This window comes from Periplaneta americana, chromosome 5, assembly GCF_040183065.1.
Source record: "Periplaneta americana isolate PAMFEO1 chromosome 5, P.americana_PAMFEO1_priV1, whole genome shotgun sequence".
Lineage (NCBI taxonomy): Eukaryota > Metazoa > Arthropoda > Insecta > Blattodea > Blattidae > Periplaneta > Periplaneta americana.
In genome coordinates this window covers 59,501,619-59,525,200 of record NC_091121.1, presented here as the reverse complement: position 1 = coordinate 59,525,200, position 23,582 = coordinate 59,501,619, and the positions used below count along the sequence as shown (strand labels likewise).

Sequence of the window (23,582 nt, the reverse complement as noted above, 5' to 3'; positions counted from 1 at the left end):
GTGATATGGGAGACATGAACATTCATTTTTTGGAGAACAGAAGGTGGAGGGAGGGGAAATGAAGACGGAAAAGGAGAGAGAAAAAAAGGGAACGAAAATGACAAGCAGGAGAAGACAAGGATTGCAGAGATAAGATGTTAATAATTGATTAAAGAAAACATACCACACATAAAATGTTTATTTTCCAAAGAAATGCATTTATTTGTACAAATTTCACATCAATATGTATACTGTTAATTATAGAAAGGATTATATGTAATCCAATGTGCTTTATTCTGCTGCTGAGCTTTCTGATGCGAAGTGAATAAAGATTTAAACACATCAGTAGCTTTTGGGTCATTTGCCACACTGTACGTTCCTTTTGTCTTTTTGAACACTGGATCTACAATATCATTCCCTGCTGGTCTCTTAGCTGATATGCTATCTTTGACACCTGTAAGAAAATGAACATTACTTTAAAATCTATAAAAACATGAATATACTATGTTAAGTATTAACACTAAGTCCAAAATTCTTATATTCAGAAGTATTTCTATATTATTGATATCGAAAGTTCAATTTTATTTTATCTTGCAAGTTCGGATAAAATACATTTATATAAATAATTTGAATTCATGCAGAAAATTTTTACTGTCATTAGAGCAGTATTATATAAATTATTAGCATGAATGTTGTAATAAATATCGAAGTAGTTTTAATTACTTTATCCTCGACCATGCCGAAATGTAATTATACACCTGGTAGCAGTCCTTTAATGCATGTCATTAAAGTACACCTATGCATTGAAGTTCATGTTTTCGATTATTCTCGGATATGCAATCGAAAGATGAGGGAAACATCACGGAGGCTGGAAATCCAATACTGTCGCAGAAGGTTATGTTCTGTTACTATTATAATTAGCGTTAATTGTAAATAATATTCAAATAAATTCAATTTGTCATCTCGTTTTTCAATTCTAAATCAATTTCCAGGTTATATCAAGCCTAATGTTCATGTTATTTTCTAGATTATATCAAGGTCAATGTAGACATTTGTTTCTCGAAAAAAATCAATACTTTCGCGTCTGCGCACATCTCACACGAGCTATGCACAAGGTCACTTCCGATCTTGAGTCAGATACAAATAAAATGATACTTCTGAATAATTTCAAGTTAGAAATATGGTCGAGCATAAAAAGTCGTATGAAACTTGCCTATAATGGTAATTAAGACGCTCGTATGAAAATTATGAAACTCGCTTGCGCTCATTTCATAAACAAACATACTTGCGTCTTAATTACTATCATTATAGGCTCGTTGCATAATGTACTATTATAAGTGTGAAATTATTTGTTTGAAAATGTAGTACAGCATAGTAAACTGTAAACTTTTTTTTTTCTAAAAAAAGTTGTAAAATGTGAAGGGCTCACCTAATCTGTTTACTTCATTATGCTTTACTAGGCAATAGTGAAGACGAATTTTAACTTCAACAAATCAAATCGTCATGAACTTGGCAAGTTTTGACCTAAGAGTAGTTTAATTGCCCTTGACAAAATAGCAAAAGAAAAAATTATTTTTAAAATAAACACTCAGAAACAATGGCTTGTACGCATGCATTACCCTACTTTATTAAATAATATAACTCCCAAGAAGTAAAAGATAAATGGTACATTGCTTTGTATTTGATGCAACAAACTATTACAAAAACTAAACCGAGAAAATAGTAAGAGGTTAATGTAACACCATAACTACATAATAATACTGAAGACTGGATTCCACACTGATCGTCTATACTTGTAGATTTACATTGCCAGCTAACTATCAACATTTTAGACAAAAGTGTTAATAATATCACAGACGTTTACTGGCATATTAGAAAAGAATGGAGAAAACCCACTGTTCTGAGTATTTACTTAAGTTATTTACGTCTACCAGTGAAATTCCTACAAACCAATTTTATATTTTAATATGACGAAGTTAACTTATAAACTGAACCAGTTTAACTGTTACAGTATGGAAAACAATGAAAGCAATATGAATTCCAACTTCAAAATATAATTGTTTTCCGAACTAAATGTTGTTGAAACATTTCAAATAGATCCATAATTTTTTTATTTTTACCAGTTTTCACCAATGCTGAGGTCAATATTTAAATGTTATCAGACTTTTTCCAACCCTAACATGAAAGTGAAATCTCGCACAAGTATGGTTTATTTCGTTCACAAATGAATATTAGTGAAGCAAATTAATCGACAAAAACTGTTAGAAGTTTGATTGGTTTTCAATGTTGGGACTTCACAACTAAATCATTCCCTTCTCACCTTTAAGATAAAGGCAAAATTGTACGTTCATAATAATCATTAACCCATTGAACAATAATTATTGTGGAAAACTCTACTGAGAAAAAGTGCAGATGTATAGATTTAAAATGTCTGGTTTACAGTACGTGATATGGAGCCTAACATCTTTCAAATTCAGTAAATCTAAAACATGAAACCAATGTCTTTACTTGCCAACCTGATGAAGTTAAACTTAGGATTTTTCACTTAAAATTTCATTACCCTCACCAGCACTGAACACCAGTTTAATTATATTATATTAATTCGAAAAGTATTTTTAATAATGATACAGTACTAATCTCATCCAGAGGTAAGTACGTGAACTAATCAATAAGCCATTCAACTGACTATGAAAATTATATTAATTTAAAATTACACTTAACAGCTGCACAGTATAATTACAACTGTAATTAATATCAATTGTGGGAAGACAAAACAAAGTTCGGAATTGAACTCAAGATGTCTATTTTACTCACATTTAGTACAGGAGCAATAAAAATTTTTCCGCAGTCGTATTTAATGTAAAGTAAGAATATATTAACTGACAACAAAAAAGGATTTACTTCGTTAAATCTCAATGTTAATTAAATTATTACAATTAAAAATAAAAACAACTTTTACTAATATATATCAGATATATTTTAGTCTACATTCACATGTATCACAGAAGAAAGATAAACTACAATGCAAATGTTATTTATTTTATTTTAGTAGGTTATTTTACGACACTTTAGCAACATCTTAGGTTATTTAGCATCTGAATGAGATGAAGGTGATAATGCTAGTGAAATGAGTCTGGGGTCCAGCACCGAAAGTTGTTCATATTGGGTTGAGGGGAAATCCTGGAAAAACCTCAACCAGGTAACTTGCCCCAACTGGGAATCGAACCCGGGCCACTGGTTTCGCGGCCAGATGCGCTGTTATTCCATAGGTGTGGGCTACAAATGTTATTACAGCAATAGGAAATTTATTATAACAATTCAAGATCCTACTGATCCATAACCATTTATGTGTAACAATATCCGACATGACAATGGTGAGATGCACAAAATGGAAATGACTATCTTTTATGACTCAGGTTCAAGTGCTCGGTATTAGAAACATGTGTAGACAAATAAATCAAGTACTGTTATTAATAGAGATATGGTATCATATTTTAAGGTAAAGTCAACACCATTACAGGCCAAATTCTCCCAGAGATTGGCAGTATGTTAAGACTTTCACCTTTACAGACATTCAGCATTAATGACATCAGGGAATTACATTTAAACTTAGGCCTAGATAACCATCAATGAGACAAGTGTGGAACTTGTTTGAGAAATCATGATGTACGAAGTTTAGAGACAAAGTGTCCAAACAACTTAAATATAAAAGGAAATATTCTACTTTGTAAACATACCATTCAGTTTACTTCCAGGCTTTTGGTCTGGTTTGCCATTCTTTGCTTTTAATTTCTGATTTCCTTCATCACTACTTGTAGAACATTCAGAGTTGTCACTACAAGCTTGAATGTTATTTGACGTTTCTGATGATGTATTTGGAGCATCAATTTTTCCTTTGCGTTTACTTTCATTACGAGCTTTCTTCTCGGCTTTCAACCGGGCTTGGCGAGCCTCTGACTTTGTCTTCATAAGGTCTAAATCTTCAGGTGATCCATTGAGTATTACCACATCTTCTTCTGAGAAAGGCTGCTGGCACTGTTACAGAATAGAATAACATTAGATTAATAAAATAAATTAAACACTAATTTTCGTTTTAACAGATTCTCTTATTTTACGAAAATTTGTAACAAATGAACTGTATAAAGAGCTAGCTAGATATAAAGCAAATTTGATAGCAGTTAGAAGTAATAACAGACTTTTATACTGGTGTAAGACAAGGGTGTGGCCTTTCATCACTTTCATGTATTATACAGAGTGCTTACCCAAAAAACACATTTTTCTTTGGTGCCAAATAAAAAAAGTTTCAAACAAAAGTTATTTAAGTACAACAGCAAATTAATAATATGGGTATTTCTTTCCTATACCCTAGTTCATTAAGGAGAGCAATGGTAGAATATACTCAGTGGGATCATAAATTTCGTGTACAATGTGGTCTTTCTTTCGTTATCTGGCAAAAACACATGATTCATCTACAAGGTTATTAGTATATATAGATTATCGAGCTAATTTAGATTATTGGGTTTCTTCAGGTTGTCTTGAAGCTTTAAAATTTTTGTGTGAAGTTAAATTATCGAAGGTGCCAGATAGTTTAAACATAGTGTACTTTGTAATCAATTTTATGTTATAACTAAGGTATATTCAGATTATCTATTTTGTTTATGTTAATAAGTAGAGCCCGAATTTCCATGCAAATGTATGTTTTTACATAAGCTTATTATATCTCTCAAACTTTGCAAATATTCGTTTTGAGTAAATTCATGCATAATAAATATTTGGAAGATTTTACATTTAATAGCACATATTGCATATTATGGCTTTTTTTCTGGATTTGTTAACTCGCATAAGTGTCTTTTATGAATGTTGCTTCGTAGAATCTGGTATTCTATGTTATTTGTGTATTGAGAAAAAAAAAAATAAAAGAAAGCTACTGGTAATATGGTTTCGTGGCATCCTATTTGACAACCTAATCTTTGGACTTTTCACTAATCCTTCTCTTTGTTATACTGGAATTTCCAATCCCCAACTCTCGCTCATTACAAGCTGAAAGTCAAAATATTCAAAGAAAGAAAGGCAGAAGTAGCATGCTTGCAAACTGCAATTTTGTAAACTTTTGTGTCGAATTGTGAAGTGTTAGTGTTGCTATAGCTCATGTTAGAACTGCAAGAACAGATCTTGTGTCAAATAGATTGAGGGAAAGGAATTTCTAAAGACAGACGGTGATGTAGTTTACTGTATTACTGTTGTAATAAAGACGCAAGTATGTGTGTATTTTGGGGCATGCGATAGCATTGCGGTTAAGGCGTAATATCTCAAAGTCGGAAGGTCGCGAGTTCGATTCTCGATTGGTTGAAGTCATACAGAAATGCAAAAGATTTTCAATTCGACCTCACTTTGTCTCAAATTTCTTCGCTTAAGTATGCACCTGCCATTTCTTGTAACATAGAAAGATTATTGTCTGTGTTCAAGAAAATACTTGAGATAAACACATGAGCTTAAGTGAAGAACATTTTGATAAATTACTTGTAGTGCCTTGTTTAAAAATAAAATATAAATGTAACATAATGTAGAACTCAATTTTGATAGTGCATATTTTTAATGTGTTTTCACTTCATTATGCATGTTTTGTCATATAATAATGCATGCATGTTTTAAGATTTGATAGAAATCTGGGATCTAGTAATCAATTTAGGTTAAGGTACTACTTTGGCTAGGTTATATGGGTAGACTATTTAAGATTGTAAAGGTTGGTAATATTGTTTTGGCATCTTTGCAACATATTTGCCAATGATCATTTCTTTCAAGTATGTATTTTATTCTTGGCGGCCGGGTAGCTCAGTTGGTAGAGCAGCTGGCTACGGACTGAAAGGTCCGGGGTTCGATCCCAGGTGGTGACAGGATTTTTTCTCGTTGCCAAACTTTCAGAACGGCCCCGAGGTTCACTCAGCCTCCTATAAAATTGAGTACCGGGTCTTTCCCGGGGGTAAAAGGCGGTCAGAGCGTGGTGCCGACCACACCACCTCATTCTAGTGCCGAGGTCATGGAAAGCATGGGGCTCTACCTCCATGCCCCCCAAGTGCCTTCATGGCATGTTACGGGGATACCTTTACCTTTTTACCTTTATGTATTTTATTCTTTGTAAAACAATAGTTATTTTAGTTACTTCATAAAATGTACTGGTATATGAAAAGCTATGTAATTTGCATGAAATCATTTATTGATACTGTCTCTAGTGGTGAACTCATTACAGTTACAGGCAGAACATGCGAAAACAAAGTAAACAAATTATACACTCCACGATGAGAAAAATGGCTGTACTTTTTCATACATTTGCGAAGTCCAGAAATATAATGTCATAACAATGTTAAGAAACATAGTGGGTTAATTTCCAGAGCATATTTATTAGAACTGTATACGTAAATATTATTAAATTTATAAATTGTAGTATTAATATGCAAGCTAAAAGACTAGTGTATCTGGCATCTCATGTAAGCAAAATCTCAAAAACTTAAAATTTAATTTCAATATTCTGTGTAATACAATAAAATCTCAGAATCTATTCATAAAATCTTCACAGCATGAAAATATTGACCATTACTTAAAATGGTGCAGTGAAAGTTGAACTTGACAGTTCTCATGTGACAGAAGTAACTGTTGGAATTGCCTCATGTTAACTGCTCCACAACAAACAATAGAAGTGATTTTTTACAATGAGAGATAAATAACACACGCCGTGATTATGTGCACAATTCTTCTGTATATATTAGTATAATGTTTTCCTTAATGTCTTACCTTGTGGCAGAGTTTGGTTTTCACTTCCTTAAGGGCTCTTTCTGACATGACACAACCACATCCCCACAAGAAGACAAATCGAAATTTTCCATTCATCTCTACACCAATCACAGGACAAATAAAAGGTGAAGACTGACGATCGACATATGCATCACCCTTCTCTGCTGATGGTTTGAATGCTGGATTTGGAGTAAGTTGCAGATCTTTAATATCCTGTAAATCAGATTAAAATTTATAAAACAAATCTGATATGCAGGTCAGAATGGAACTTCAGAATATACAATGCCCATTAAGTTTCTTCAGCTTGAAACATTCTCTCACAATAAATAATGTCTTCTGATTTGCAGTTTCAGCCACCTCCCTACGCAACAATAAATTTTCTGGTGCCAGATGTTTCTACTTTAAAGACTGTACAGACCTACTCCTTGGTCAATGGCCAAGCCTCATACTCTTCCATGAAAATCAATGAAAAATATGTAAACTAGAAGTGATGAAAAAAATATTGAGGAAATGGAAATTACTACTAACAATCATCATCTTCATCATCATCATCATCATCATCATCATCATCATCATCATGTCCTTCACGTGTTAGATCCTAGTAGTTCAGTTATGGGCTCATGCCAGTATTTTCGTGGTCTTTCCAAATTTCTCCTTCCTCTTGATACGTAGGCAAACATGTGTCTAGGCCATCTAGTATGATCCATCATATCAACATGTTTCTTCTACCGAAACCTATAATGTTGAACAAAATTAATTATAAGATCTATTTTTAGTTCTTTCAATATGTCTTCATTTTTAAGGTGTTCGAACAATGAACAGTCCATCTCATAAATTTTATTTCAGCTGCTGTTAGTCTTTTCTCATCAGCTTTCCTGAATGTCTATGCCTCACTGCCGTAAGCCAAAACTGGTCGAGCTAGTGTTTTATTGACTCTCAGCCTCGTATGTTTTTGAACTTGGGAGGATTTGAAGAGTGTTAATTATTCTGGTGACTTTTATAAATTTAGACATTTTGCTTGCCATATCTTCATTGTAATCAGTAACATAAGATAAATTATAGCCTAAATAGTTAAATGAATTGAAACGTTCAATTAGTTTATTATATCTTGTCCTAAAAATGCTATGATTTTTGTTTTCTCTGTTGAGATTTCCATATTGAAATCTGAAGCAGTTATTTGTAGATTATGAATGGCTTTCTGTAGATCATCTTCTGTTTCAGCAATAAGAACTTGTTCGTCAGAAACAGTAGCCTAATGTATTGAAAAACGTGTTTCAGTTAAGTTGAATTCCAGCATGATGACTTTGTCTCCAAATGTGAAAAATATGGTTCATACATGAGTCGTATAGATGCAAACTCCGACATTTCCATCTTTGTTAATTTTTAAGGAAACGAAAAAAATGATTACCTAACAAACTATGTTATATAAAATGTCTAAACAGTACTAACTGTTTAAAGACAGAACTGACACCATAATTATTCCTTTAAATGTCAAGAAATGTTAGTTGTTTTCAATAAATATGACAAAATAAAATGGAAATGTCCGAGTTTGCTTTTAATGATTACCTTAATTTTTTATAATGTCCATTATAGCATTATTTACAGCTGCTACTAACAAAACTGCATGAATCTGACACTAAAAATATTTCTAATATAGATTTCATACAATAGGCCTATTATTGAAAAACCTCTCTGCATCGTAATCCACAGTTAATTCCCGATTTACCACAAAAATCGTCTGTAGCTGCATTTAGATTGGCAACAGGCCATGATTGTTTGGCCAAACACCTGCATAGAATTGGAATATATCAGTCCCCTAACTGCTCATTGTGCAACTCAAACCAAGAAATGAATTCGGAGTACCTCAAAATCTGTGCTTCAGTGGCTGACCATGATAATATCTTTGAAAAATATTGGAGTGCAAGGAGTCAAATGACTTTATTGTCAAGCGCCTGGCATTAGAAAACAACAACATATTATTGAAAAACAAAAGTTACAAATTAATTCAGTGGCAGATCTAGTACTAAGATAACTTGAGAATTGCCGCACTTTTTATATTTTTTCCTTTGCAAAAAAATTTTTTAAACTTATTTGAAAGTAGTTAGTTTATACAGAGTGTTTCGAAAATAGAGGGCATAATTTCAGGTATGTATTCCCCATATGTAGACAATACAAAAAGTTCATTACAACATGGGTCCGGAAATGCTTGGTTTCGGAGTTATGGCCTTCAAAAGAGTGATATTCACCAGAACGTTTTTCTACCCGCAGATAGTTACCTTTACAGCAGATATTAACAGAGGACACTCTGACACTTAATTCCAAGGAAAAGGGTACCTACATTGAGTGTTGTGTTTGGCGTTGTACTGTGCGACATGTACTCAAATCGGAAGCTGACAGAAGTGAACTTCATGTACGATAAGGTGGACGGCAATGCTGCACCGGCTTGTCGTTTGTACCAGGAGAGGTATCCTAATCGATGGATAGGTAGCAGTGGCCCAATTGCTTGGTCTCCATGCTCACCTGATTTGAACGCTATCGATTTCTACTTGTGGGGCCATTTTGGTGTATTCGTCACTGGTGCCTGACATGAAATCCCTTCGGAATCGAATTGTGAGGAAATATGCAATACTCCTGGAATTTGGGATCGTGTTCGCAAGTCCATGGGACATCGATGTGGAGCCTGTATTCAAGCAGGAGGTGGACATTTTGAACATCTGCTGTAAAGGCAACTGCCTGCGGGAAGAAAAACGTTCCGGTGAATATCATTGTTTTGAAGGACATCCATAACTCGAAAACCAAGCATTTCCGAACACATGTTGTAATGAACTTTTTGTATTGTCTAGATATGGGGAATACATACCTGAAATTATGCCCTCTATTTTTGAAACACCCTGTATTTTATATACAGTATTATAAACATTTTTATTTAGAAAAAAGTTACTTAGAACTGCCACTGAAGAGTTCAAATCCTCAATAACTCCACTTCATTCTGTGCTTCACAGAGGCATTCTTCTTCCAGTAATGACTTACTGTGTGATGAATTATCAACCACTCGCCTGTAGAACTTAAGGTCACTTTGTTCCTTCCATTCATTTCTGAAAGACGCTTTAGTACTGAATCAATATCAGAACACTTTTCTTTTTTAACTGACACATCTATGGACAAAATTTCAAGTTTGATCTTGTCAACGTTATTTATTACTTTTTTGAAAACAGAATTTGCAAATCACTGACCAGATCTGTAGAAGGGTTCACCTTTCATTTTCAGAATTCTGTTTCCACGAGTCAGGATCATCCTCTTATCCTCGTTGAATTTGAAATGCCACTGCCCAGGAATTTTCATAAGTTTAGCATATTTTTTCCAGTTATACTGCTGCGTCTCTTACTACCACGTTATGTTATTGTACCAAATTGCTGGAATATATCTTTATACTCGGGAACTAATAATCTTTTATCTTTTCCTTACAATTTTTTTAATTTGTCCGAAAATCCTATTAGAGGGAAGATAACTATGGTCTGCTACAGGAAATACTTATAGGCCTACTTTAGACTTAATATTTTAAGTAACACTGTCACAATATCCAATTCGCCAGCAACGAAGTACAGCTGATAAGTGGTAGCAAAGGCAGGAATCATATCACTTAATTCGCATCAGGTATTGGCTAATGGAAATGTTGGGGATTGTATCTCACTGCTCCGAGGAAATGTCGGCGTTTGAATCTAAACTCTGCATTCGTAGTGTTTAAATGAATAGGAATTGTCGCTATTTGCTTATAAATTATTAGTGAACATTTAGATTTCAAAGTGAAGAAATTTTTTGCGTGAAAATTTTATTTTCGCTGAAAAGTGGAAATGTTGCATCTATACAACTCACATATGATAAACAGAAGAGGGGAAAGATGGCCCCTTGTCTAACACCTTGGTTTATTGAAGTCCAGCTAGTAGCTATGCATTCAGTTCTTATCGCAATTTCATTTTGATATACATTACAAGTGGAAAAAATAATTTGATTTAGTACATTATCATGGCATAAAATCTCTACTCTAGAATAACAGAGAATAACCTAGAACTATTCACCTGTTGTACATAGTAATGAAGGATGTATCGCCATTATATTGTCCACATCACGTCACAAGTAAATGGATTACCATTTAAATGTAAAACATGATTATTAATTATCTCCACTGGTAATAAAAATGCTTTCTTGTTGATGCAGTTCAGGCTCCCAAACACCCACTGTCTAGAAATCTGCACCTGAACCTGGACCTCCTTTCTTTACTGAATTGCACAATTTCACCACACATTCATTACACCCCATTTCGATTTCCCCATAGATGGCTTGTTATGGTAGGAGAACGTGTGGCAGTGGCAATGTCTTTCTGTAGAATTACCCAAAAATTATATTGGACTGCAAGGGAACAAATGGATAATGTCTTACCGACATAGTTCAAAATAGTTTTTTTATCATGTTGGAATCATATTACCATTTATGATTTATTTATATGCAAGTACTATTCATAAGATTAGCATCCAAACAAAAACATGAACTTTCGTTTCCTAAATTGCAGACAAGATATATTTTTATGACCCAAAAAAGGAAAAGGCCTATATAAAAAAACGTTTACCCTTGAAGATTCAAGCTCAACTGCTTCTCCCATCAGTTTTTTTAGACACATGTCGATGCAATGATTTCAGTTTATTTATAATGGATATTCGGTGAAAGTTTAGAATCCATATAATGACTTGAGTCGTCATTGCATGATGTAACTTAACAAAGAATACATACATAAATATAATTGATAAATAGTATTCGTTAATTAGAGAACTGACTGGAATAATGTTGTAAGTCACTTTTCATAGTTTTTAGGAAAATTAAAATATGCATATATTTCATACTGACATTAAGTAATAGTAAACAAAATCTATTGTCACGAGTCTATTGATACTTTTCTGAGTATTCACAATATTTACACGTAAATATTTCGTTTAACAATCAAATGATAATAGACCTTTTTAAACACAACATTTTTGTATTGACAGTTCAGAAGAACTGTGTAAGGCATCAAAGTACAGTCCAGATTTCCTTAGAAATATCTTATGATAATCGCATAGTACATTAAACATTTATAATAGGTCGGATACGGGGGGAGAGCCATTAATCCTTCCCATTGAAGGCTTTAAGGAACCAACCTGGACAAATACCCAATGTCCCATCCCTACCTTCCCGTGGTGCAGCTGTTAGTAAGCATAATTTTACAAGCTGAACTAAAGGGAGAGGCTACTCATCAATTAGCACTGGTCAGTTTGATGAGTTAATGACTGAATTTGGTATAATTTTCCTCTATTCAATATCTAATTCCCTCTTTACCCTTTCCTATCCAGTCCTCTGACTGAACTCTTACTTTCTTCGATCCCGACGGCATTAGAGCATTCGAGGCCTAGGGGGTTCATTTCCCTTTCCTTCCTCCTCTTTCTACTTTTCTGTTTCAAGTGCTGACCTGCTATGGCACTAAAATCGTCCTCTAGTGCCTTAAGGAGGGAAAGCTGGTGATAACAAGATCTCCCAGCTAGGTCCAATAGACCCGTTGACCAACAGCAGGTGTGGTCCTCCAGACATTCTGGGGGTTGTGTGTGAATGAAGTAGCCACCAAAACGTTAAAATATGGTGTTCACTTAAATCGGCTACAACTTGCCATTTTCACTCCAATATTCTTTTTCGTCCTCTCCTACTCCTTTTTCGTCATTCCACCAACTTCTAGATCTCTTTTTCCTTTCCTCTGTCTTGTCTCTTGCGCATCATCATGCTTACGAATAAACACTTTTCAGTGCCAATAATTTATTTTGTGCACAAGGTTGGAATTTTTTAAGTAAGAGGGAAAGGAAGGAATCCATGTTCTGAAATTTATCCTAAAAGGGACCACAACTGTTACAAACTGAACCAAATATGTACAACTATTGAGAGATATCTTTTTACCTTCAAATTTCTTATGTGCTGAGCTGTTTCCGGTAGATTGGTTCTGTCAAGCAGAGCTTCAATGACGGCATCCTTACTGTACAACCTACCCAAACCACATGCTACAATTGGATTTTGCAGAGGCTGTTGTGTTATGCCACAGTGCTTCCATCGAAATGATAGTTCTGAATCTTTATCTTTCTGTAAAAAATAAACCAAAATGTCAATACGAATTTTGCAATTTCCTTTACTGATGTAACATCGAAAAGCCTAAATAAGCAAACAAAACCTTACCTGTTCTGGTTTTTTCTTCTTTCTAACTAATTCGTCTCTTTTGGGTATTGTTCCTCCGTCGCAACCCATGTTTTAATTGTAAGGAAAAGTAACTTTAAAGTCAGACACTTAACCCGTACTTCACAAAATTACAAGCAGCGTAACATTTGAACATCGATTTTGACGAGGGTAGCCAATATTTAAAATGAAATGTCACTAGAAAGATTATTAATAATAGTTTGGGATTGCGCACACTGTGCATATATACGGCTATTCTATCTCTTGTATTGTTTCCCTGATAGATTTCACACGCCTTCTACGCTCGAGAATGTGATATCTCCCGCATTTTTTTAGAAAGATTATTAAAAATGACTAAAAAGAGAACCAGATTACGGTTACCATTACTGAAGCACCAGACCACAGTGAGGACCGTTGCTTACGAGATTACACAAGCTGGCGCATAGAGCTTGAAAAACGAGTCTGAAGTGGTTCCCTCGTAATGCCAATTCCGCCGCTCGGAGCGCTGTTCTGCCCTATATATTCATAGCAGAACACTTAAAAGACATTGACATTTGGGACATTTAAAGGACTCACCATTGCTTATTAAATGCTTCGTACAATATTTTATGGACAATAGACGTAATTTGCAAACTTCTACTCCTCAATTATATTACAATAAAAGGCTGTCATTCTTGATATTAAAACATATTACATATAAACTGAGGGACTGTCTGCTCTGTACTTCAGTTCATACACCAAACATTTCCGGAAATAAATTAACTTGACATCTTACATATACGCACTATAGCCTACCCTTTTCACCTAATATTATTAATATTGTTATTAAATAAGACATTGCAACTAATTAAGGTACTGCATTATCTTTAATTTCCTTGAATTCATAATTAAGCATTTGCAAGAAGGCGTAACTTTTCCCTCTCTTTTAAAAAAATACGAACGTCACAATAATTGAGAAGTATAATTATTACGCGATTTTTTCTTGCAGTGGTGAAAACATTTCTATAGGCCTACTGATTAATCTATTGAGCATAGTAATAGTAAACGCTGTAGTATTATTTTCTGAAGCCAAGATTTTCGCAAGAACTGAAGTGCGACACATGTAAAGATGAGGAAATGTCCCTCTTTGTTTTGGGAAAACTTGTGAAGCCACTACTGGACAATATTGCCAAAGATATTTCCAGTAAATACGAAGTGATTAGGAAACTTAATCAGAAGCCCCTAAATAGAAAAGTGCTGAAAGTGCAATAAACTGGGCCATTTCTTAATTACATATAGAACACTGGAACTGACTATCTACAAGGACCCTCGTGTTATAAATATTGTGATTATTTCAGATTGTGATACAGTTATAAGCGTACATTCCTAAAATTAAAAAGTAACAATGAGGATGCCCTATGTTATAGGAAAGTTTTAAACGTGTACATTTAACTTTTTTATGAATGATTTCCTGATCAAGATTTTCATTGACTATGTGCCAAACTTTTGAAGTGAAGAGTGCAGTAAGAAACTGTTGGACATCTGATCAGTATTTTAATCATGTGCTGGTTACAGTACATTAGATGTCTTCTTGAATATACCTGATGAGGTATGTATATGAAGTTTGTATCGTCAGTATTCAAGTAGCCTACTTATGTATGTAATTTTTATTATCTGTACAGAAAAAAATTAGCTTACGTGATAGTATGAAGTAATCTCTCACGAAATAACAAGGAAGAGAAAGGTGCTTAAATTTAAATATTGAAAACAGGATGATAAGAAGAAAATAATTTTTACCTCCTTTCAATTATTAATGAAACCTGGCAACTCACCATTCGCAGTTGATTTCTATGGTTACAGGTCTATTCTTCATATTCTGTAGCTTTCAAATAATTTCTAAAATAAATATTACGCCTACTTAGCTCTTGTAAAACGAAATTTTCACTTTCACTTTCAACGGAACACTCACTTATATTCAGTTCTTGTATCTTGCAGTAAATTATCCATTTGTGATCATCTTTCCAATATAACCTCCCATTGAAACGACCACTTAAAATCATGAGCTAGAATTTATTTTTTTTAAAACATTTCCACGTACATACTGTTATAATTGTTATGAACCACAATACAAAAGACAACACTGTGAAATTGGATTAATTTACCAAGATCAACATCAATACCGGTAGTATAAAATCACATATAGGCCTAGGCTATATTATTTCATTACTTTATGGTCTTAATTAGAAGAATTAATTTTGAATAATTTACAAACAAGTATGCTGAAATAATTTATGACACCTCTTGTAGAAATGTAAAAATATGTATGTATATTTTGAAACAATGGGTATAGCACCACTTGAAAATGTTGAGCACTTTAACAGTAACTTGTAAATTGTTCCATCACGTTGTCTATAGTGTTCATTTAATGTAGCACTTTTAGAATGAACGTGGTTCACATACATAAGAAGAAATGACGATGGAATGAGTCGAAGACATACAGTTTTCTTTAATTTTTAGCAAATGATGAAGTTGAATATATACTGTTACTTCATATCCTAACATAAGTAGAGTTGCCACCATAGATGTAACACCTCTGTAACACCTGAAATGAATATAAAATAAATTAATGTATTGGTAATGATACAAGAATAAAAAGAAATTAGGCTAGACATAACCTCACAAAATTACAAACACATGCTAAAACAAAAAACAAAAAAAAAAAAACTTTACGTATCCGTATATAATAAAACTAGATATTCTAGATATAATTTGATTCACACGATAACCACCTCAGCCTATTTCGCAGCAGCCATTAGTTACCAGTTTGAGGTGCATTACCTAATCTCATACTAACCTTGTTAAGTTCTCTTACCTAATTCACTGATAATTACGTAACAATACACAGGTCTAAAATACAGACAAATACACATTAATTACCTAATAAGTACAGCATGAAAATAATTCATTACTTTTGTCGGTATTTTCTAAAAGAGAAAGGGAAAACAGTAACAACATTATCTTCAATGTTTACATCACGTCGTTCACATTTTCATTAGGCCTATATCAGTAATGCTTGGTAAGTGAAACAATGCATGAAATTATTTTACATTTCGGGTCACATCATTCGAGATTCGGAAAATGCAATTCGCCACTTTTAACATAGCATTGCTTGTTATATGAGAGAACTTTGACATTTACCTTAACCTATAAATATATGACCTGTTGGTACAGAGTTCTTTACATAGCAAAACACAGACAATTTTCGAATATAACTTAGCTGAACAAACTTCAAATAACATTGTAATATGCTTGGCATATTTGTAATATTCGTACTCAATGAGTAATGCACAATTAATCGAACTATTTTCACGATGCACAATGCTTTGTAATGGTACTATTCATCATTTAATAGGGCAGAGAGGCGAACCTAGCGGCAGAAATTGTCATAACTCACAGAGACCTACTCTCGATCGTGCTATGCGCCAGCTTGTGTAATCACGTAAGCAACGGTGAGGACATTTTGTAATCTCTAGTTCGCAATTGGATCGCGAGAGGGCGAGTGGTGAAATGAGTGGGCGATTTGAAAGATGTATTGGACACTACCTGCTGGATCACATCCTATGGCTGCTTACACACATTGCCTGCCCAATCAACGCTTATATGCGAGTAGCCGTTAAGTGGCAGATAGTGATTTTGCATATACAGAATTCAACACGAACAATTCGACTTTAAATCCAAGCACAGCACAAGAGATCCATTCCATATACTCACTACATAAACAATGGATATCAACATTTCGAATACACAATAGCAACATTTGTGGACATACAACAGGCATTCGACACAGTGTGGCATGACGGTCTTCTTTACAACCTAGAGAAAATTTCAGTTTCTGATGCATAAGTACATTTTATTGCAGACCACCTGAAAAACAGATCAGAGTGTGACAAGGTAATTGCCTTTCCAGTTCAAGACAAATTGAAGCAGGAATTGCTCAAGGCTCTGTTCTGAGTCCAATTCTCTACACTATATATGTCCATGACATTCCCAAGCACACCAACTGCCGATATGCCTTATATACGGATGACACAGTCCTATATAAAAAAAAAAAAACATTACGGTACATCAAATGTGCTTTACAACAGATGCAAGAACCCTTGGAATTACTCACCCAATGGTCTACAAGATGGCGACTGAAAATTAACGGTGAAAAAAGTACAGCAGTAGTTTTTACAAGGAGATTCCAACGATTATTACAACTGCTCTGTTCAGAATCAACACATCCCCTTCAAAACAATGGTCAGATATCTTGGTCTAGTACTGGACAGTTGTTTGACACACAGACAACATATACAGTTAGTACGAGACAGGGCTTTGCAAAGATTCTTAGCATTATATCCAATACTTAAAAGCTTCATTCTCCTCAAAACCAAACTATTGTTGTACACATCACTTATACAGTCATACATGTCCTATGCGTCAGAAATTTGGGCTCAAACCCATCCCTGCCACATCAAGAAACTCGATGTTATCCAAAGAGCTGTGTGTAGAACTATCACAGGTGCTGATTTTTACATTACTAACGCACAATTTTATAGTGACCTGGAAAACATTTTATTCAGTGATTACGTGCAGCACTTATGTAAAAATCATCTTCAGAAACTACAAACACACCCTAATCCACTTATTAAACCATAATCACAAACATCATTCAGTGAACAATCAAGTAATATTAACTTTTCTGCTAAAATCATTGACTTTGAAAGTTTACCTACACATCCAGCTTACCAGTCTCCATTTCTGATAGAAAAGATGGTCACACTTCATTTACGTAGGCTTACTCATGTTATACTAAGCAATATTTTTGTTAAGGCAAGGGTCCATGTAACCTGGAACTTGTAATGACATGTGTCTTTATTGACACCACCAAATAAATAAAAATAAAAAAAAAATGTTAATAGCAGTGGGCACTGCCTGCCACCTAGCGGCAAAATAACTTTGATTGAGCAGGCAGTGATATAAATACGGGTCCTGTTCTAAGGATTAGCCTACCTTCCAACCAGAGCAAGCACATTACAGACAGCAAGACTGCTATTCTATGAGTGCAAGGAATAAATGTAAATAAGTCTCAAAATACCGTAACGTTTCTTAGCATTAGATCTAAAGAAATGAGATTTCAATTTGTCATAAGAGCAATTCTGAAGTTAGGGCTAGATTAAAATTTTTCACCCCTGCTCAATATCTAATCTGCTCTTTCATTACTGTACTGTACCAGCAAATTAATGTCACTTCAAGATCTGGTGATTCGCTGATCTTCAAAATACACGTTTTTAAAGAGAAGCAAGGATGATTATCCAAGATTTAGATTTAGATCTAGATTATAATTGTATACCTCTGGATACCTAATACTGTTAATCCAATTCCATGCCTTTTAGAAGTTCTCATTACTCTTTAGAAGTCTTCAGAACCTTTGCATCAATAACAGAATCTACTTTATATTCTCTTCATTCGAGTATGAGAGGCCTTTCAGTTTTACAGGCCTGCAGACACATCCTTCTTTGAAGGAGAACAATTGAGGAGAGATAAATAACCAGTAAATTTCGCCTGGGGTTCTGTCTTTATTTATTTTATTATAAGCTTACTCAAATTTTACACATAACCCTATTTTACCTGAGACAGGTATGTTAGAGTTATAAATATATTTCTATAATATTTATATGATATTGGTTAATTAAATCTTATATTGAAAGTTTTTCTTTAAGTACAATCTGATATAATTTATATTACATGGATGGATGAGATGAAAGAAAATGAGAGGAAAAAAATTAATCTTATGTTTAAATTAAGAAATTAATAAAAATTTTTACAAATATATCAATTCAGCAAATTTGTACAACATTTTATAATTTATATGTACATGAAAGAATGTAATGAAATGAAATGAGTTGAAATTAAAGACTAAAATACAATCTTATGTTTCAATTAACAACTTTCATTAAATATAGGCTTATACCTACAGTATTATAACCTAAGCAACAACTAAACCAAATATGCACTAGAATGTAATTCAAATTTCTGACGCCATTACACAATTTTCCGTAAAACAATGTTGTTACAAGCAGTTGGGGTTCTGGGTTATTGTATGTAGTATATATCCACGATATGGGACTTCAGTTTTACTTTCCTGATGAAGGAATCTAAGTTTAGTATCTTTTAACTTTTTAAAATCTATTCCCCCTCGTCAAGTTTTAACATACGAATCTTTGCTCACTAGCCACTATACTATACTACAGAGGATGATTGCTGCACCAAAAATTTGTGACAGAAGTTGCAAGTGTCTGGATCTGTTACCGTATCATCTATTTGACTTCATTTGGTTTGAAATTGTGATTAGAATTTAGATGTGGAATTCAACCCGAATCATGTAAAGTGAAGTGGGTAGGTGGCATTGGATACATACATACATAGATTTGGAATTCTTCCAATAAAATAATTTTCCAAATTTTGCCAATGTTTTTGCTTTCGTTAAAAATAAAATTGTACACTAATATGTTTTAATATCTTATAAGCAAGTGACTTTATATTTTCTAGGTCTATACACGATAATTTTTCTTTTAAACCATTTCCAGGTTTTTATTGTGATTCCTCATTGAAAAGTTCCAATATTGTTTTAAACGATTAAAATATTAATAATTTTATTGAGTGTCAGCAATACTAGTCAGAGACACGGATAGCTATGTTATGATTTAATATCTATTATGTTGTTTTCATTGTTTCATTTATAAACAATACTACAAATAATCACTATGACAATCAATATAATGCAAATGTATCTTTACTAGAACTTAAATTTAAGGAAACATTTAAAATTATTAAGTAAAAATGACAACTTAATATGCCTTAATATTCATTAACTACCATATTACTCTTCAACATGTCATAAAGTACTTAATTTCATCCATTCTCTCATTTCATAATTCATATTTAATTCACAAGTTGGGTGTAGGTACTTATATAATTAAAAATGGGGGATACAAAATCGTCAATTACTAAAACTACATATTATCCACCATCTCTGATGCCTGGTTATATGGGACAGTTCATACCTATAAAGCACGGATATGGATCTTCATATGACAGAGGAAATATCAACTATTTTCACGAGCATCGTAATGAAAGCTTTTCGGTAAGACTTTATATAACATTCCTCTTTTAACGTAGTCTTATAAACTACTGGATGAACACAACTTAATTAAACATTTCATTTTTAGCAAATTATTTCATTTTTACACAAAAGTCTCTTAAACATGAGTGGCTATCATCTATAAAGTGGAGTCAAAATCAAGGGGATTAATTAAATTAAGGATATAATTTTAGTTTTAGTTTACTATATTAACTTGGAACATTTTAAGTACGCATCTATTCGAAAAAAATGTCCACTACCATTTCTGTGATGCTTTACACACATCTTGCTCCTTAGTGAGAACATGTCAATGCAATGATATTATCATTATTGGAAAATTTAATGAAGTTTGAATATCATTGTGTATGAACAAGATATTACTAGTGGCTTGAGGAGCTATCTATTCCTCGCAATTATAGGGATTTTACGAATTCTCCTCTGCTTTCTTTCTTAATTCAGAGATTTTTATATTATTAAATTTTGGTATATGTTATCATTTTAGCTTTCTATAATTTAATTCTAACACTGTTGTCCTCTTCTAAAGTACTGGTATCTATAATTGAATTAAATTTGCATAATTCTATTTAGGTACATTAAGTTTAGTTTTTTACATCTTAATTCTGAAGGTATAACTAGCCTATATTGGGAAGCAAGAAAGAAAATGTGTAACTACCAAGATCAGGATCACTGGAAATCATATTTTAATTCCAACATTGCTGTCCTCTTCCGATATACCTATAAAAGCCTAAAAAGTGTATTTCAGAGCCAATTTTAATATTATAAAACATACTTTAGGTGCTTAACTTTTTTTAATGAGAGATAGAACAGAGAAAAATTCTTTCTGGCACTGGGACTCGAACCCGGATTTTCAGCTCTACGTGCTGATGCTTTATCCACTAAGCCATACAGGATTCCAGTTCCGATGCCAGATCAAATCCCCTCAGTTTAAGTTCTACCTCTCAGTTTTTCCTTTTGGTGGCCTACCCTCATGTACTGTATCACAGAATAAGTTCAAATTTTAAAATTATTTGAATAAATTTGACACTATGTGCATGAGCAGATATACAGACAGAATCACGAAAACCACTTATTCGTATTTAGTGATTATGTACAGTATAATTTGGTTATAGCGATCTCGTTTTGTGCGACACCTCGCCTATGCCGTCAAATATTATGTGGTCCCAACTAATTCCCCATAAGACATATGCTTTTCTATCTTGCTTAATACGACAAACGTATATGTGTTTATCTCACATATAACGTCATTTTCAACTTCAGTTTAGAATACGATTTTCTAAGAACCAAAGTATTTTACGAAATATTTTGTCGAAATCTAGTAACCTGGCATATTCTTTACTCTCTCCTTCTGTCATAGATTTCTGGAAGACAGGCAGGTTCCCCATCCCATTGTAATCTGTCCAAATTCATGCAGTACTAACGGTATCTGTGTGCGGTCAGTTTCGACAGGAAGTTTTCACTAAGTGCACGCATTTTAACGCAGTATGGCACTAAAAGAAAAGTTTTAATGTTGGAAGAAAAAGTTGAAGTAATTCATCAAATTGAGAATGGAATTAAAAAAGCTTACGTCTACCGTGGGTTTGGCCTAATTAATTCCACAGTCCAAATGATTTGGAAGAGCAAGGATAAAATTGTTGCTGCATTTGAACAGAATGGATCGAAGGTAGGGGAGGGAGCAGTGAAATTGTAACTGAAATAATGGATATACTCGTAGAACGTAATTTAGAAAATGTGTATTGGGCAAGTAGGAGACAACAGAGTAAAATGACTGATTACTTGACTCCTAAGTAGAAAAGTTTGGTGAGTACTGAACAAACTATTTTAATACAGAATACTATATTTATAATTGTACGTGTATTTTATTATGTTCATGGTAGGCTTAAAACTGAATACATAAATCTGAAATAAGCCTATTTCAATTTGTAATTTTTCATTTTCCACCTCATTAGACTGATAATATGAATCTCGGTTACTATGACACTCGTTTATAACAACATAATTTTTAAGGTCCCTTGGATGTCGTTATAACCAAGTTCTACTGTATTATTATTATTACTATCATCGTCATAGTCAATTTTGGCTGCAAAAGGGTATCTGTCGGATACAGGGGGGAGAGCCATTAATCCTTTCCATTGAAGGCTTTAAGGAACCAACCTGGACAAATATCCAATGTCCCATCCCTACCTTCCCACGATGCAGCTGTTAGTAAGCACGATTTTACGAGTTGAACTAAAGGGAGGGGCTACTCATCCATTAGCACTGGTCAGCTTGATGAGTTAATGACTGAATTTGGTATAATTTTCCTCTATCCAATACCTAATTCCCTCTTTACCCTTTCCTATCCAGTCCTCTGACTGACCCCGACGGCATTAGAGCATTCGAGGCCTAGGGGTTCATTTCCCTTTCCTTCCTCCTCTTTCTACTTTTCTATTCCTAGTGCTGACCTGCTATGGCACTAAAATCGTCCTCCAGTGGCTTAAAGAGGGAAAGCTGGTTATCAACAAGATCTCCCAGCTAGGTCCAATGGACCCATCAACCAACAGAAGGTGTGGTCCTCCAGACATTCTGAGGGTTGTGTGTGAATGAAGTAGCCACCAAAACGTTAAAATATGATGTTCACTTAAATCGGCTACAACTTGCCATTTAACTCCAATATGAAATGAGTACCATTAAGGTAAAATTATCCGGAGGTAAAATAGTCCCCCAATCGGATCTCCAGGCGGGGACTACTTTAATGGTACAGAATCAACTAAACATCTTACAATGGAACACCTGCATAGAATTGGAATATATCAGTCCCCTAACTGCCCATTGTGCAACTCAAACCAAGAAATGGATTCGGAACACCTAAAAATCTGTGCTTCAGTGGCTGGTCATGATAATATCTTCGAAAAATATTGGAGTGCAAGAGGTCAAATGACTTTATTGTCAAACGCCTGGCATTAGAAAACAACAACATAGTCAATTTTTGAAACACTACACAGTAACACGTGCTGTTGGTAATGCTTGTCAATCTTGTCGTCAATACAGTGGAGAAACATCAGAAAGATGCGGATGTCACTCCAGTCACATACCGTGAGAGAAACAAAGCATATGCTTCTGTATCTGTCTCCATTTTTTTTTTCCTCAGCAACCTATAGTGACAAGCAGGAAAACTAACATCTAACAACACCCATACATTAAAATTCATCCCAAGTCAAAACACTGTATAAATACGAAATAACGAAATATAAAAAAAAGCAAATAATCATTTATCCTTAAAGAAATCAAACAAATCTTTCCTTTAAAAATAATAGAGGAAGCAATGCTTCCACCACATTCATGGATGCTACACCTCTACAGAATCCATTACCCTCCATGACAGTAGAAGAACATAATAGCCACTAAACCA

The 23,582-nt window shown here is 33.9% G+C and overlaps 1 protein-coding gene across 1 annotated transcript; it reads right to left on the bottom strand.

The window, feature by feature from the left end:
- Nucleotides 1–160: 160 nt before the first annotated feature.
- Nucleotides 161–13,192, bottom strand: LOC138699700 (replication termination factor 2). The gene is made up of 5 exons (XM_069825782.1): nucleotides 13,015–13,192; nucleotides 12,742–12,921; nucleotides 6,769–6,981; nucleotides 3,717–4,014; nucleotides 161–433 (listed from the first exon to the last, which is right to left on the bottom strand). Exons 1-5 carry the CDS (start codon nucleotides 13,081–13,083, stop codon nucleotides 234–236), a joined length of 960 nt encoding a protein of 319 aa, XP_069681883.1. The 5' UTR covers nucleotides 13,084–13,192; the 3' UTR covers nucleotides 161–233.
- Nucleotides 13,193–23,582: the final 10,390 nt, after the last annotated feature.